Source organism: Narcine bancroftii, chromosome 4 (genome assembly GCF_036971445.1).
Source record: "Narcine bancroftii isolate sNarBan1 chromosome 4, sNarBan1.hap1, whole genome shotgun sequence".
NCBI lineage: Eukaryota > Metazoa > Chordata > Chondrichthyes > Torpediniformes > Narcinidae > Narcine > Narcine bancroftii.
The window spans coordinates 24,940,304-24,959,003 of NC_091472.1; the positions used below are offsets into that span (position 1 = coordinate 24,940,304).

General features: G+C 37.1%; 1 protein-coding gene across 1 annotated transcript in view; it reads right to left on the bottom strand.

The window, feature by feature from the left end:
* birc6 (baculoviral IAP repeat containing 6) overlaps window positions 1–18,700 on the bottom strand; it is a gene marked incomplete at its 5' end in the record, with an annotated part of 290,465 nt that overhangs the window by 245,207 nt on the left and 26,558 nt on the right. Inside the window, 4 exons of the mRNA XM_069936120.1 lie at window positions 798–909; window positions 1,970–2,163; window positions 2,495–2,632; window positions 4,142–4,323. Of these exons, the coding sequence (XP_069792221.1) occupies window positions 798–909; window positions 1,970–2,163; window positions 2,495–2,632; window positions 4,142–4,323 (626 nt within the window). The remainder of the gene's footprint in view (window positions 1–797; window positions 910–1,969; window positions 2,164–2,494; window positions 2,633–4,141; window positions 4,324–18,700) is intronic.

The following is an 18,700-nucleotide window of genomic DNA, read 5'->3' on the forward strand; positions in this document are numbered from 1 at the left end:
TTTCACATTTAAGAATTTGGACAGGTACGTGAGCAGGATGGGTATGGGGGGTAATGGGCTAGCTGCAGGTCAGTGGAATGAGGCAGAATAATAGTTTGGCACAAACAAGAAGGGCCAAAGGGCCTGTTTTCTGTGCTGTAATGTTCTATGGTTCGAATGTTTTGTCATTTGGCTGATGGTGGTACAGGAAGGAAAAAAATGGATTTGTCCATATTACTTCCAACATAATGACCAAATTACTTAGCAAAAAACAGAGTGGAATGTCGAATCCATCAAAAAGTCAATTCCATTTACAACTTAGTTTTGGAATGCAGTGCATATATTATAGTCAGGTAAGATCATGAACTGGGATCTTAAAACAAACACAGCACAAGTTTGATCCCGAAGTTAAAAATTAAAGTCAACTTTTTAAAAGAATTTACAGCACAGTAGAAGCAGATTCTGACATTTAAACACATGCTGCCCAATTACACCCAAATTAACCTACAACCCTGTGCGTTTCAGATGGTGGAAGGAAACCTGAGCACTTGGAGGAAAGCCACAAAGACACAGGGAGAATGTAACACCTAACAGATAGCACCAGATTAGAATCCAAGTTGCTGGTGCTGTGATAGCGTTGCGCTTACCGCCATGTTAACTGTGCCGCCTGTTTCCTTATTAAACTTTTGATTCTCCAGATCTCTAACAACTTATAGTTGTGGGATTTGAATAATACTTTGTTCAATCGATAAAATACATAGTTTTAAAGATATCTAAACCTACAATGGCTATGAATGTGAATGAATTTCAGAACTTACTTGGTGATAGAATCCTGCCTGTGCCATTGGATCAGGTTGAGCCCATCTGTATCCTACATGTGGCCAAGAGGTGAAGGTTTCTCGTCTGTTAGCCTCACTATACATTAGTGACCTAGATGGAGAATTGAAATTGTTTTATTTCAAAGTTTTATGGGTAATACAAATTTCCTTTGCATCTGCATCTGACAAGCACAACTTCTGTTACATGATAGGATCAGATAAATTGTGATTTTTTAAAAAAAATCATCTAGATGTGTATGGTGCTCGCCCAAACTATCATCTGCAGGCTCTCTTAAAGTAGCAGAGATGTTTTTTTTTCCCAAATCTAACTTTATGGAAGCATCCCACAACAATGAAGTTTAGGCAAGGAGAAAGGTTAAATAGCAAGGAATGAAGCAAGGTTAATTAAAATAAAGTGACAAAACACATGCAACAATGCATTATTTCTTTTAAAAAATGCATATATAAACAAGGCACTTTCACAACTTTAATTCTATGTAACTGACTCCAATTTGTACAGGTTATCATTTTGGTCATTACAGAAGGGGCAAAACCACCAGAGCTGATTAAGTGTCCGAACAAGCAAACTCATCCTTTTTCAGTTCAAAGTCCAGCACAGTAACAAAAATATTAATTGATGTGGAAAAAACTTTATTCACAAAGAAAATTATTGGAAAGTCATCTGGGCATACAACACAAAGAATCACTACATACTGTCCTCTTATAAAGATCGAGTTTTTGCAAAACTTATTCTGAATGGATCATGATTTGTCATTTGATGACAGAGATAAAAGGTATTAATCCACACCTAGTGATTTTATCAAGATATGCTTGATCATAAAGAGCATATTAAATTTAGTGGTGAAATGACAAAAACATGAGCTATCATTTACCCATTATTCCTTCAGCAAAAATGCTCAGGAAACTCTAATATGCACATTTTCAAAAAATTTCCAAACTCAGCTGCACCAATACATTATATATTTATCACAAGAACAAAACAATCCTTTCACTACTTGTCAAAACATAACTGATCTTTTTTAAAAAAAAATCAGTTTCTTTCAAAGCACATTTGAAAATATTAGCTTCCAATCGATTATGTAAAACTGGGAAGAAACCAAGTTCAACATTTTAATTTGGTTCTCATCCAAGAACTCTACATCATTTCATACCTGTCCACTGAGCGACCAGGACCCACACCAAGTTCAGGACGTGCACTTGGCAAGAGGTAGGATAGCCTATCCATTACAGATGAGGCAACAGATAGGGCAGAAATATTATGATTGGTCTTTTTCAATTCATTTACAATGGCATTAGCAACTGACTTCAGCGTATGATGAGGAAGGTGAAAAGTGACTGTTGCCCACTGCAAAAATAAAAATAAATGTGTTAATGCCACTCTGGAGAAATACAGCTTCAGCATTTAACACAACAGTTTCATGAAAATCTAGGCAGAGTCTATTCATCAATCACACCTCTCATCTTCTGATGTCCGCAAAACAATGATAAGATGATAATAGGAAAGGGGATGTTACATTAGTTCGTTTCCCCCTAATTAGAAAAGCAGGAATAAATCAAAGGCTGACTAAATCAAAGTGAATAATGCAGCAAAGGAAGGCCCACCATTAATAACATACTCTCAATAAGATTTTGCCATAACACCATCCTTCAAAGGATTTATTGAAGTTTCTACAAACCTTTGCGACTTTATGATTTGCTGCTGTCTCATGTGAGGTATTTTGCAATCCCTCTTTCAACTGTGAGATAAATTGATCATATCCTTCTATATATGAAACTTCAATCTTCTCTAGACAAGCAGACAGCAATTGCTGGGCCTGAACATGTAAAATACAGGACACACATGAGTCTGCAATTATAAACTTCAAATGAATTCTATAAAATCTTTTAAAGAAATGAGCTGCAAGGATCACAAAAAAATTGGAATAAATGGCTAAAAACATACACCAGTTATGTGTGACATGTTCTTTCAGTCTTTGCTCTGTCAATGTAAAATATGCTCATTACAATGTCTGCATTAAACAAAGAAAAACTATAATTGCTTGCTGCAAAATGTACATTCCCTGCATTAGTTTGTAACCAGCTGAAGAGAAAGCCAAAGAAATAAATTCATCTCAGAAGATACTCAATGAAAGTAGCAAATTTCACCCATCGTAGAGTTGTCAGGATTTTAGTTTTCTGCCACTTCCCCATGCCAAATCAATAAGGTTTCAGACACAACATTGCTTATATTCTGCAAAACATGGTGCAGTATTCACTGTTATATGTGAATAATGAGGAAAAGGGAATATTAATGAGCAGCTCAGAGGAAAAAATGCATTTTAATAATATAGGAATGCCTCAAAAGATTTTATAATCAATGAAATATTGGTGGCCAGGCATAGGGTTGAGAAGAGAGTAATGTGAGCAAGAGCTTGGGGAGTAGATGTATGTGGGATGGTGGAGTGGGAGGGGAGCAAGATGTGGAGAGAGGAAGGATGCTCAGAGAGAGGAAGGGGAGAAGAGTCAGTCCTCTGCCTCTTCCAGTGCCAGGATGAGGCCAAACACAAATTCAATTCTCCAATTTCATGTAGCCCACTCCCTTCTTGGCCCCTTTCTCTCTCCTCCTCTCTCATACCCCTTTGATCCAAACCTTCCTCTGAGCACCCCTTTTATCCAGTTCTTTTCTCCTTCCCTATCTGCCCACCACCTACACACCCAATCCCTCCCCACTGTTCCCAACTGACCATCATTAAGTAGCTGATGCCGTCTACGCCCTCCTCTTCCTGGGTGAATCTGCTTTCCTTCCTCCTCCCCTTATCTGTTTTCATCCATCACTTCCCTACCTTTTTCTCCCCAAATTCCACCCCTCCATCTGTATATCATCCTTCATCCCTTCCTGGTACATGATGCCTACTGACATCTCCCTTCCCCCCTCCCCCCCCGCCACATCTTTAATATTGCTCATCTTATCATACCTTTCTCAGTCCAAAAGCCAGGTTTCAACCAGAAACATTGACAGGACATCTCTTCACAGATGCTGCCTGACTTACTGAGATTCTCCAGTAGGTTGTTTTTGCTAAATGCTCAGCAGGTCAGGCAGCATCTGTGGAAATAGATATATGGAAATAAAGTATGGAAGTAGATGGATAAAAATGTGTGTAAATGGAGAAATGGTTAACAATTCAGGTCCAGTGTCTTTCTATGGGCCCCAGCCCTGAAACATTCCCCACTTCGCTTTCCACAGATACTGTCTCTCCTGCTGAGCATTTCTAGCTTTTTCTATTTATATCACAAAATAATCTATTTTAAGGAACTGAGAACCCACCCAAAAAGCCACCTCTTACCTCTGTAACTGGCAATTCAAGCTGAACCATATCATCCTGCTTTGAGACAGGGGTCTGTAGTGCCGTATCAAGTAGCAAGATGCCATTCAAGTCTTTTCTACATCCAACTGCATAATCATCCACAAAGACAACTTTATCCACCGCTGGAAAATACTGACACCGCACCTGACCTCCTGGCTTGGCTGGAAAAAATTAAAGCAATTTTAATATTTATGAATCAAATCTTTACAATCAAATGATAGAGGTGTACAAGATGATGAGAGGCATCGATCGTGTGGATTGTCAGGCTTTTTCCCAGGGCTGAAATGGTTGCCACAAGAGGACATGGGTTTTAGTGCTGGGGAGTAGATAGAGGCAGATACAATGTTTTTTTTTAAATAAAAAGAGACTTTTGGATAGGTACATGGAGCTTAGAAAAATAGAGCTATGGGTAAGCCTAGTACTGGCAATTTCTAGGGTAGGGACATGTTTGGCACAATTTTGTGGGCCGAAGGGTTTGTATTGTACTGTAGGTTTTCTATGTTTCCAAATGGCAAAACCTTAATGGTTTCTGATCCATAAATCAGTCCTCAAATGTTATACAAAATTATGCAAAGCAATCCTAAAAGACCAGAAAACATCTACAATTCTTCACTTTACACATTTCTTTCCAATATAAACTTCTGTTGTTAAGAAGAATTTCCCCCAACAGCTATCAGGCTCTTGAACCTCTCCCATACTAACCTACCATAAACAACTCCAGGACCACCGAAGGATACATCTGCAATATGGAAATTTCACCTTTTTTGCTTGAACGAACTGCAATTTTGAATATTTATCTATCCTTTTGTATTTATTATATTTTTCGATCTTGATTTTTTTTATTTAAATTTTTTAAATAGTGGCAATTGTAATTATACAGTTGTAATTGGTGTATCTTGCATACCAATTTTGCTACAAGTAAAAGTTTTGGTGCAGCTGTACATGGTACATGATAAACTCTCATCAAATCTGTCCACTCATTTTCATAGCTCATAAAACTGAATTCTTCTCAACTCTACCCATCACAAGTTAACAACTTTTTGTTTCAATATTGGAACAAATTCTGACATCTATGCATTGCATCTATAAAGAAAAATAGAACACTACAGCACAGGCCCTGGTGCCCCCTTATGTAAACCTAATTGACAATCTAATTTTTTCTTGCCTCACACCTATAGCCCACTTTTTTTTGCATCCACGTGCCTATCTAAATTGGGAAGATTTTGAGTTTATGGCTGCATAGATAATATAAAGTTAATAATTAATGAAATGGTCCACAAAAAGACTCCAAAGAAATAGATTCGGAGAAAACAGATGCAAATATCTTTAGTTAAAAAAAATCCAACGGAAATCCTAAACACAAAACAATTTTTAAATTTTTCCCCAAATGAAACAATATGAACATCAGAAATGGGAGGAACATAGCATTAAACCCCTTTGTGCAATGTTGGTTCATCTTCTACCCCAGTCATTTTCCTTACATATGCAATCAATTTAAAATTACTTGTAATGAGCAGATCCATTGATTCCCTTAATATTCAAAATTCATTTTACCCTCCAAGAACACATGATCCTCCAAATAATTTTACTAAAATGAACAAAATAAAACTCCCAACATGTACAGTAGGAACAAAACTAAAGCACATTATCCTTTTGAAAGTCATCCCTTCCAACGACAGAAATTCCAAGTGAAAAACTAATGTTAAATAACACCTTTAAAATAAAAATCGAAATATGTTAACACTGATTCCATCACACTTATTCACGCACCTATAAAGCACAGTCATCATTCATTCAACCAAATCACAAAAGCTATGATCAAATGTGATCTTTTTAACCATATGACTTCATCTGTTTAAGAACTCTCATGACATTTATAAAGCACTCCATACTTCGATTGAATTCTTCTCTTAAGTTACATTCACAATAATTAGTTGGGACAAACCAGAGGTTTCTGGACCAAATTACATGCATACATTCTATTGGGTAGAGAAAATGCCAGGTGCTTACTGTGGGAGAGGAAGAGTTACAGAAAAGGATGAAGGGTCAAAGGGGACGGTATTAGAAGTATGCAATGCATTGAAATATGTTAATAAAAATGGATCATCAGGGGTAAATTAAGAACCATTAGGATGAGTTTTAAGGAATGAGTGATGATAAGTGATTTTTTAATAATTTTTTTTCATAAAGTAAGCATTGCTCGGTAATATCAGCATTTATCATCCTGTAAATGATGCAACAATGGAACATCTGGAAGTGAGGGGAGTAAATATTAAGACAACATACAGCTGTACTTGTCCTGAATGGTGCAAAATTCTTATAAGCGTCAAGTGAATACAGCTCCAATAAATCCTTGGGAGTTTGTGGAAAAACTTTTAAGATTCAGATTCTAGCCCACACATGTCAAACTCAGGCCCGCTGGCCAAATTTGGCCCGTGATATAATTATATTTGGCCCGCAAGATCATATCAAATATGTATTAGAGCTGGCCCGCTGGCCGCCGCGCCAGTATAGCGCATGCACAGCTAATACTACAAATCCCAGAATGCTTTGCAAATGCGTTGGCGCCGGCCCGTCAGCCCGGTAATTGCCCCCATTAGCATCTGCGACCTGTTGCCTAACTCACATGTAATAAACCCCTTATGAAAAATGGCCAAACGAAAGACAGAAAACAGAACCTTTCAAGACAGGTGGGAGGCAAACTATATGTTCATCATTTTAAAAGACAAACCTGTTTGTCATTGAAGCAAGTTGTTATTTTTTTGACTTGTTGCCTTGTGAAAAAAAATACATTTAAAGGCTTAAAGGCTATAGAGAAATATTATTTATTGAATATTTTATTTCTCATTTGTTAATGTTTCTTCTGGAAAGAGTTTAACCAAAACTATTATTAAACATTTATTTTTTAATAAGAAAAAATTTAACATTACATATGTTGAAAGAAGAGAAAACATGCAGATGTTGTTGAAAATTTTCAATAAATATTTAGTTTGGCCCACGACTTAGTCCAAGTTTTTAATTTTGGCCCTCCGTGAATTTGAGTTTGACACCCCTGTTCTAGCCTGTTAGAATGGACATGGTTCATCCAATACAGTCTCTGTCATTTTAAGAACAAGCGTTAGTTGGGGGGCTGAGTGAATGTGATGGAAGGGTAATTATATGCAGCACGAGCCTATCTGAAAACCACTTTAGGCACTAAAAGAAATACCAAGAAGCCATGAATAGTATTTTTTTAAAATCAAACTGGGCTTCTAAGAGCCATTACTGGTCCAACTGGCAATTTTCTACAGGTGCATGGTGGAAAGTGTGCTGAACAGCTCATCATGGCCTGGTAATGGGGACACCAATATCCAAGAGTGTAAAACAGTATTTGACACAACCCAGACATCACAGGCAATACCCTTCCCACTAACTTGAACATCTGCAGGGAACGCTGCCATTGGAAAGCAGCAGCAATCATCAAAGATCTACATCACCTCGTACATGGTCTATTCTCACTGCTACCATTAGGAAGAAGGTAGCTATGTCACAAGACTCATACCACCAGGTTCAGGAACAGCTGCTACCCCTCCACCACTGGACACCGCAACAACAAACTCAATCAGGGACTCATTTAAGGACTCTTACTTCTTCACAGTTTCAATTTTTTTTCCTCTATCTGTATTGTTTACATGTGTACTATCTTCATGAGCAGTTTTTTTTGTACTACCATTAAGTGGTAATTCTGCCTTGCCCACAGGAAAAAAAACCTCAGTAAATGTATGTCATGTATGTACTCTGACCACAAATCTGAACTTCGATTTTCCCTTCCAAAGTTCAGATTTATTACATCCCTGAGACTCACTTTCCAGGAGGCTAGGCAAAATTTCTACTTATCCGTAATTGTAATCTATAAAAGGACATATATACAAAGAGAAATGTAAACAAAGAAAGAAATTAAAAGAAGCTGACTGTGCAATGCAGAATAAACAACGTGCAAAGTTCTTAAATGAGTCTCTGATTGAGCATGTTGTTTAGAAGTCTGATGGAGGGTTAGTAACTGTTCCTGAACCTGGTGGCAGAAGTCTTGTGGCACCTAGACCTCTTTCCTGATGGAAGCACCCTCAGTGTCATGGATCCTTGATGATTACTACTGCTCTCCAGCAACAGCATTCCAATATACCATAGATTTTTTCGATGGTGGGGAGGGTTTTGCCTGCGATGTCCTGGGCTGTGTCCACTACATTTTACAGGTCTTTCTGTTCAGAGGATTTGGTGCCCCCATTCCATAGCTGAAAAATTCCTCAAGTCCACAAATTCAGCAACGAATCACATTTAAATCTATTTAGTTCCATACATCTATTTTTATAGGCAAGTAACATGCTGACAACGATTTTAGGGAGTCAGCAAATGAATCATAAATAACAGAAAACCCAAGTTAAAGATTTACCATGATCAGAATGAAAGGTGCAAGAGATTGAATGGCCTCCCATTGACAATGAATTTTCCTGCTGTAAACTTTAACAAATAAGAACATATGAAATAGGAGTGGAAGTCATCCATCTGACCAGTCAAATCTGTTCCACTATTTAATAGATTATGGCTGAACTGGCCGTAAGCAGATCCACCAAACTGCTTTTCACCAGAATCCTTTTACCCTGCTATCCAAAAATTTATGTGCCTGAACTAAATTATATGAGGCAGCGTGTACTGCATAGATTCTCAAGATGGGGCATTGGAATATTTTGGTCGGGCGTGGTGCTTAAGAATATTTTAGTGGGGCATAAGAGTATTTTGAGAAATAATTTAAAAGTTGGTTTAAAAAAAATAATCTCGTTATGTTGGTGTGAAAAATGTGACTTGGCAAAACACTGTCAGTACAACCCAAATGTGGTAACTTCAAAGTAAAATCACTTTATTCTTTTTATTTTCATAACGTGTGTTGCTCTTCCGATGTCTTGCCATTGCTTCTCCATTGTTTCTCTCATTTTAACTGTTGTTATCCTTAGTTAACATGATAATTATATTTTTTCTGACCGGTCTTATTATCATCCATTGCAAATTATCTCATTGACAAGGAGGATCCCTAATTATCTCAACAATCATGTCTCAGTTCAATTGTGAGTGAGACCTGATTCTTTGAGCACTAGTGTATTAATGGGAAGGCCCGCCCCAGGCACCAGCCTGAGGGGAACGCCAAAAATCGGGAAAAAAAATAGGGACCCCAGAAAGTAAAGCACGAGGCTAATGCAGTTTTGATGCATTCTCTGCGACAAAATATGTCAGAAACGGGGGCGTGGCAAGATGGCGTAGAAGGAAGACGCATGTTCCACTTCTCCCCAGCTGGATCATTAAATACTCGGTTTTTTAATAGTATAAAAGTGATTAAAAATAAGATTTACAGTTACTTAAATAACAGTGCTTTATGATGGCATCTAATGTGAAAAAGCTTAAACCTCAGCTTCAGAAAAAACTACCATATAAAAGTGCGGAAGAATTGAGGCCTAGCTGTATTGCTGAATCCACGTAGTCATCGCTGGGAGTCTCCAAGCCAAAGAGGACTCCAGCCTGTTCGACTTTGACCCCAGTGCCAATCCTGCACCCGCAAGATGGCGCCGGCACATTGGTGAGTTCAGCCGTTGCTGACCCGCGTCCACATGAAGACGTGTGCGTAGGCAGCACAGCCGATAAGGGGACCTGTGAGCCCGTGATCTCTGGGCGGCCTAGTGGCGCGCAGGGTAGCGTCAGAAGATGCCTCTGCACGTCTGACAGCTTCGCCTGGCCTGCGTGTGGGCATCGCGAGCCCGGGAGCTGCTGGACAAAATTAGCACTGTGGGGGAACCTGAGCGCCGGCATCCCGAAGAGGTCGGGGTGCTGGCGTCGGGTGTCCAGACCCGCAGCCGTTCAGTTAAAGGTACTGTGCTGACTGAGGAAGAAGAGGAACTTACCTTATTGGAATACGTCCAGGAGGAGGAGCTTGCTGTTAAAGAGAGTGAATCTCAAAAAGTGGGAGTGGAATCTGGACTGGATTCAGTGTTTATTGTTTTGGAAGGGATTGCTGATCAAATACAGCAAATGCATAATATGTCTAAACAAATATCAACTCAAATGACTCAAGGACTTATGGAGATGAAAATAAAAATGAATACTTTGTGTGATGAAATGTCAACTGCGAAACAGGAAATGACTGTAGTTAAAAGTGATATTAATAAATGTATACAATCAGTAGACACTGTGCAAGATAATTTTAAGAAAATTGAAACAGGTTTCTGTGAGTGTCAAACTCAGGTAGAACGTAATAGAGAAAAAATGGAAAAAGTGGAAGGCTCTTTTGTAGATTGGGGATTCAGAAAAGAGATTTAATGAAAAAGATTGATTCGTTGGAAAATCAAAGTCGGAGGAATAATGTTAAAATAATGGGTCTTCCAGAGGATATGGAAAAAGACCCTATAAAAATTTTTTAAGCACTGGATCACAGAGGTGCTGGGTAAAGAGTTTTTCCCTGAAGGTTTGGAATTGGATAGGGCTCATAGAGCTGAAAAGGAGACCACTTCCAGGACAAACACCAAGAGTGGTCTTGATTCATTGTTTAAAATATCAAGATCGAGAAATGATTTTACATATGGCAGTTCAGAACGCAAGACAGAATCGATCTCCATTAATGGTTCAACATAATAGGGTGTTTTTTTATGTTGATTTGAGTCAAGAGGTTATTAGAAGACGACGAGAATTCAATACAGCTAAAGATGTTTTGTGGCGAAAAGGCTACAAGTTTGCTTTTCGTTATCCTGCAATTTTGAAGGTTTTCTATGGAAATTTTCAGTCACAATTTTTTGAGAATGATTATGATGCTTTGGTTTTTGCCAACTCTTCGCCGGACTTCTGAAGAAATGGATATTCTCCTCCGTTATATCCTAAGAGGAGAGTAAACTAAAATGGACATGGGAATGGAAAGTATGGAAAGAATGGAAGGAAAGAAGAGATGACACAGAGTCTTCTTGATGTTGAAGATCCGGAGCAGTCGTTGGGCTTGAAATCATTGCGTTGAATATATGGACTGTATTTGATTGTGTTTGATTAAATAATCAATATGTATCTGTCTGGGGGCAGGGGGGGGGTGGATGACACTGAAAACTTTGACAGTCATCTACCACTAGTGGGTTTACCACTCTCAGGTTTTTAGGGTATTACTACCTTAGGGTGTTTGTTTTTTTGTTGTTATTTTTAATTTTTTTTTCTTTTGTGCTGGAGTTTTTCTTTTTTGGAAGAATTGGAGAGGGGAGCATTATTTTATAATGTGTACTTATATTAGTAGTTAAAAAAAATGTCTCATTTGAATTTTCCAACTTTTAATGTGCAGGGGTTAAATAATCCAATCAAGAGAGAGAATATTGGCTTATATTTAAAAAAAATGAAAATTGATATTGCTTTTTTACAAGAAACACATTTGACTGAGAAAGAACATTTGAAATTGAAATGGGATTGGGTCGGTCATATTTTCTCTTCTTTTAAGAGGCAAGAGGAGTAGCGATTTTGATTCATAAAAATTTACCTTTTGAATTGGAATCTTTAGAGGGGTATGCTGGTAGAGTATTAAAAGTGAATTGTAAAATTTTTGCTGAATCACAGACTTTGTTGAATCTTTATCCCCCTAACATAGGTGATGAGTGGATTATTTCAGAAGCTTTTTTATTGTTAACTCAAGCTAATGAAAATATTTTAGTTGGTGGTGATTTTAATTTTGTTCTCAACCCTTTATTGGATAGAAATCCAAAAAGTATAAGGAAATCAAAGATGGCAACGCAAATTAATGCGTTAATGAAAGATTTAAATTTGGTGGATATTTGGAGAAAAGTTAACCCTACAGAGAAAGATTTTATTCAGGATTCGTTTTCTAGAATTGATTTATTTTTGATATCAACGCATTTACAAGGTAGAGTACTACGAGCTGAATATAAAAGTAGAGTTATATCAGATCATTCATTATTATTTTTTTTCTTTTGAAAATTTGGAGATAGTGCGTCCATCATTTAGATGGAGGTTTAATGCAATGTTATTGAAAAAACCAGAGTTTGTTAATTTTGTTAAAGAGCAGATTTCTTTATTTTTGACTGAAAATGTTAATTCTGTAGATAGTCATTTTGTAATATGGGATGCTTTAAAAGCTTATTTGAGAGGGCAGATCATTAGGTATTCAAGAAACAATATATGGTAGAAAGTTTAAAGTTAGAAAATAAGATTGCTGAGTTAGAGAAAGACTTTCAGAAAGGGGTAACAGAAGATTTTAAAAATTGCATTGGAAAGGTTGAAGCTGCGTTATAATACATTACAAACTTATCAGTTAGAGCACTTAATTAATCGATCTAAACAACGTTATTATGAGTTGGGGGAAAGAGCTCATAAGGTTCTTGCTTGGCAATTGAAAGCTGAACAGACATCTTGGACTATTAATGCTGTTAAGAATTCAATAATAACATAAGCCTCAGGAAATTAATGACCAATTTTATCAAAAATTATATACTTCTGAGGGGAAACAGGAAAATGGTTTTATTGATTCTTACTTATCTAAATTAAAGTTAGATGGAATTGATGTTCAGGAATTGGAATCTCCATTTACGGATTTTGAAATTAAGGAAGCTATTCAGGAAATACCAAATGGAAAGTACCCAGGGGATGATGGATTTCCTGTGGAATTTTATAAATTTTTTAATGATGATTTATCTAATGAATTTGGAGAGGTGTTGAATTAAGTTACTGAAGATCAGAAGTTACCAGAATCATGTTCTAGTGCTTTAATACCTGTTACTCAAAAAAAGAGATCCATTGAAAGTGTCTTCGTATAGACCCATTTATTAAATGTGGATTACAAAATTATAGTGAAAGTATTAGCTAATAGACTTGCTAAATATTTGCCTAAATTGGTACATATTGATCAAACAGGTTTTATTAAAAATAGAAATGCATCAGACAATATATTTCAATTAATTACATTGGTCAATGCATATCGAAAGCAACCTAGATTAGATGCATAAAATTATTTTGATAGGGTTGAATGGGATTTTTTATTTAAGGTGTTACTCTTTATTGGTTAGGTTAAGGCTTTATATATGAACCCGATTGCTAGGGTGATGACAAATGGACCATTACCATTTAAATTGACTCGTTCAACTCAACAGGGCTGCCCATTGTCACCAGCCTTATTTGCATTGGTTATTGAACTGTTAGCTGGAGATTAGACAAAATGAAGAAATTAGAGGGATGTGGGTTAAGAATGAAGAATATAAAATTAATTTATTTGCGGATGACGTATTGGTATATTTGACGGAACCAGAACTGTCATTGAAACAATTGCAAGAGTGTTTGTTGAAATTTGGAGAATTATCGGGATACAAAATTAATTGGAATAAAAGTGAAATTTTACCAGTTGGAGTGGAAGATTATTCTGAATTTAAAATTATTACAAAATTAAGGTGGACAAGTAAAATTAAATATTTAGGTGTGTTTATTTAGGTGTGTTTATTTAGGTGTGTTTATGATTATCAATCATTTTATCAATTAAATTATGTACCTATATTAAGACGGATTAAAGCAGATTTGATTAAGTGGAAAGGTCTTCCATTAACTTTGATTGGTCGGGTTAATTCAATATTTAGTCCAGTCACTACCTTGTTTACTTTCTAAGGATTTTTTTCAAGATTTGAATATAGCAGTGAGAGAGTTTTTATGGAAAGGTAAACTAGCTCGACTGGCGTTGCATCGACTTACATGGAAGTATACATTAGGTGGATTACAACTACCACATTTTCAAAATTATTATGAAACGGCCCAGTTGAAGTTCATCAGTAGATTGATGGATTTAGATCAGCCTCGTAGTTGGGCTAAAGTGGAGATGGCATGTATTCCTAGTGTTGAAATACATGAATTTATATTTTGTTGGAATTTGAATTTGAATTTGTTACAGCAAATAAAGGTATAAAGAGCAGGGAGCTGAGAAGTTGAAGGAGGACTACAAGGAGTGTAGAAGGAACCTTAAGAAAGAAATTAGAAAGGCCAAAAAAAGGCATGAAGAGGCTTTGGCAGACAGAGTAAAAATAAATCCAAAGGGTTTCTGTAAGTACATTAAAAGTAAAAGATTAGTGAGAGATAAAATTGGACCCCTTGTAGATAGTGAGGGTAGGCTGAGTGAGAAGTCTGAGGAAATGGGGGAAATTTTGAATGATTTCTTTGCCTCGATATTCACTAGGGAAAAAAATGTTGAACCAGTTGAAGTAAAGAAAAATAATGGGGAGGTCATGAAGCATATAAGGATAACAGATAAAGGTGGATAACAGATAAAGGTGGATAAATCTCCCGGACCGGACAAAATATTCCCTAGGACACTCAGGGAGGCTAGTGGACAGTTAGTGGGGCCATTAACAGCGATATTTAGGATGTCACTGGCCACGGGGTTGGTACCAAAGGATTGGAGGGTGGCGCATGTGGTTCCTCTGTTTAAGAAAGGGTCCAAATGCAAACCTGGGAATCATAGGCCTGTAAGTCTGATGTCTGTGGTGGGCAAGTTGATGGAAAGTGTTCTGAGGGATGCTATTTACAAATTTTTGGAGGTACAGGGATTGATAGAGAGTAATCAGCATGGTTTTGTCAGGGGTAGATCATGCTTGACAAACCTGATTGAGTTCTTCGAGGGGGTTACAAAAAAGGTTGATGAAGGGAAAGCTGTGGATGTTGTCTATTTGGACTTTAGTAAAGCTTTTGACAAAGTTCCCCACAGGAGGTTAGGAAAAAAGGTGGAGGCTTTAGGTATAAATAAAGAGGTAGTGAAATGGATTCAGCAGTGGTTGGATGGGAGGTGTCAGAGAGTAGTGGTAGAAAATTGTTCGTCCAATTGGAGGCCGGTGACTAGTGGAGTTCCTCAGGGTTCGGTCCTGGGTCCACTATTATTTGTTAAATATATTAACTATCTGGATGTAGAGGTGGAGAATTGGATAAGCAAGTTTGCGGATGACACAAAGATTGGTGGTGTTGTGGACAGTGAGGTAGATTACCGTAGATTAAAAGGTGATTTAGGAAGGATGGAGGTGTGGGCTGAGAAATGGCTGATGGAATTTAATACAGATAAATGTGAGGTGCTACATTTTGGAAAGGCAAATTTAAATAGGTCATATACATTGAATGGTAGACAATTGAGGAGTGCAGAGCAACAAAGGGATTTGGGAGTGATGGTAAATAGTACCCTCAAGGCTGATACTCAGGTAGATGGTGTGGTAAAGAAGGCATTTGGAATGTTGGCCTTCATAAATCAGAATATTGAATTCAAGAGTAGGGAGGTTATGATGAAATTGTACAAGGCATTGGTGAGGCCAAATTTGGAATACTGTGTACAGTTTTGGTCACCAAATTATAGGAAAGATATAAACAAAATAGAGAGAGTGCAGAGAAGGTTCACGAGAATGTTGACAGGATTTCAGGGTCTGAATTACAGGGAAAGGTTGTGCAGACTGGGGCTTTTTTCTCTGGAGCGTAGAAGATTGAGAGGGGACTTGATAGAGGTGTTTAAGATTTTAAAAGGGACAGACAGAGTAAATGAGGATAGGCTTTTTCAATTAAGAAAGGGGGAGATTCAAACTAGAGGACATGGTTTAAGATTGAAGGGGGAAAATTATAAGGGGAACATGAGGGGAAATTTCTTTACGTAGAGGGTGGTGGGGATGTGGAATGAGCTTCCGGCAGACGTGGTCGAGGCGGGATCATTGGTTACATTTAAGGAAAGACTGGATCGTTACATGGATAGGAGGGGACTAGAGGGGTATGGACCGGGTGCTGGTCAGTAGGACTAGGAGGGTGGGGATTTGCTACGGCATGGACTAGTAGGGCTGAACTGGCCTGTTCTGTGCTATAAGTGGTTATATGGTTATATGATAGGCTAATACTGAAACATTTATTAAAGATTTGGCTAAAAAAAAGGGTGTTAGGGTCAAAAGATAAATTATCTATTTTAACTCCATTGTATAACAATCAGCTTATTCCTTTTTCAATGTTTAACAATCATTTAAAGATTTGGGATTCTAAAGGTATAAAAACAATACAAGATTGTTTTGCAGAGGGGCAATTTCTTTCTTTTAATCAATTGAGAGAAAGATTTGATATACCTGTTAATTCTTTGTTTGCATATTATCAACTTAGAGCTTTGATAAAAGATAATTATGGTAGAGAGATGACTTTACCTATTTTGTGAGATTTGAATCTTTGATTTCCTCTATACCAAAAAAGGGTTATATTTCGGCTATGTATAATTTGTTACAAGATAGTATGGATAAGCCAGATTGGGAGAAATCCAAACTTAAAAGGAGAGTGATTTAGTATTTATTTTTCCTGAAGAAGATTGGTCAATTTAATTACATTGTTTTGACACATATTTGCCCAATGTGCGACATGGAATGGTTAATTATAATGTTTTTTACATCAATTATATTTGACCCCGGAAAAGTTTAAAAAGAATATGGATTTAGTAATTTGGATTCTTGTTTTAGATGTGGTTCATGTATTGGAACATTTTTTACATGCTATAAGATGATACTGAGATTAATATAGCTCGCTGGCAAAATGAATTGAAAGTATGTGTTGTTATGGAAAAAATTACTTACAATTTACATGATAATTCTTCTTCATTTGTTAGTAAGTGGTCTTCGTTTTTGAAATATATGCATTTAGATATACCTTGAAATGTTGTTAGGAGTCACGTGATGGAGTAGTGGCCGGTCAGGGAACTCCAGCCCTCTCCGGAAAAGTTTTTAAAAAATACACAAAACACAAAGGTACAAGAATAAAAAATAAAACAAAGTAAAAGTAAAGGTGGGAAGAAAATGGCAGCGAAGAAAGAAAAGTCAAAAGCAACGGGAAGAAGAGAAGAAGAAAGAACGTCGGAAGAAGAAGGTGAAGGCCTTACCTGTCCGAGGAGGCCCGCCGCGGAGAGAGAAGCCCGCTCCCTCAGGTCAGTGGAAGTCCTGAGCTCGGGACTACAAAAATAGCTCGCGGAGCCAAGTAAAAGTGCGCAACTGCGCATGCGCATGAAAAAAAAAACACTGACGCGAGGGGGGACCAGCTGAGGAGTCGATCTCCACAGCTGAGGATGACAGCTGCAACACAACAACAGGAAGAGAACACAGAAAACAATGAGAACAAGAAAGAAGAGAGTAAAAAGAAAACAAGGAAACAACAGAAGACCAACCCAGAGGAGGAAGAAGAAGAAGAACATAGAGAAATGGAAGAAGAAGGGAAAGGCAAGACAATGGATATATATTTTTTAAAAGAATATATGGAATCAGTAAAAGAATGGCAATTACAAGAATTTAGTGAAATAAAAAGAATTAAAAGTGCAGAAGAAAAAATGAATAGAATAGAGATGGTCATGTCAGATATAGGAAAAAGAGTGGACAAGGTGGAAGAACAAGAAACAGCCATAGAAATGGAAGTAGAGGACTTAAAAGAGAAATTAGAAGAATCTAATAAAAAAGTTAAAGAGACATAAGAGCTGTTAGCTCAGAAGATAGATATAATGGAAAATTATAATAGAAGAAATAATATAAAGATAGTGGGCCTTAAGGAAGATGAAGAAGAAGAATATGAGAGAATTTATAAAAGATTGGATCCCAAGGGTCCAAGGAAGACCAGAATTACAGGAAGAAATGGAAGTAGAAAGGGCACATAGAACATTACCCAGAAACCACAGCCACAGTAAAAACCAAGATCCATTTTAGTAAAATTCTTAAGATATACAACAAGAGAAAATATATTGGCGAAAGCAATGAAGAAAGTAAAAGAAGACAAAAAGTAAGAGAAGACAAGAAGCCACTGAAGAAGAGAAAGGAGTTTAATACAGCAAAAACGATCGTATGGAAAAAAGGATATAAATTTATGCTAAAGTACCCAGCGGTACTTAAAATAGTTATTCCAGGGCAGCAAAACAGACTATTCTCGGAACCGAAGGAAGCACGAAAATTTGCAGAACAATTACAAAACAGGCAGAGAGATGAAGACATGCAACGAGAGTAAAAATGACCACGAACTATATGTATGTGTGTATATATATATATATATATATATATATGTGTGTGTGTATATGTATATATGTGTGTACATGAGTGTATCCATATTTAAAGGAAAATATATAGAGTATAGATAAGAATTAATAAAGGAATGAAAGGGAAGAGAGGAAGTAAGGAGGGAATTAAAAGAGTGACCTTTGTTATATATGAAAATTGGGGAGGAGTTGGTGGGGAGGAGTTACGGTCACTGCAAAATCAGTTGACGCTTGCGAGTGAATTCGCAAATCCAAATGGAGAGGGGAGATGTGGTTGCCCAACAAGGGATAAAGGGCAACTCAGGAAGGGGAGGGGATAATAGGGTTAAAGAAATTTTAGATAGGAGAATAAGGGAAATGTTTGATGTTTTAGAAATGTTGTCTTATAAAGTGTTCAAAACAAGAAAGCAGAAATGGATAAGAAGGAAAGGTGATGATGGAGAAACGGAAAGGGAAGATAAACAAAGTATGAAATGGCT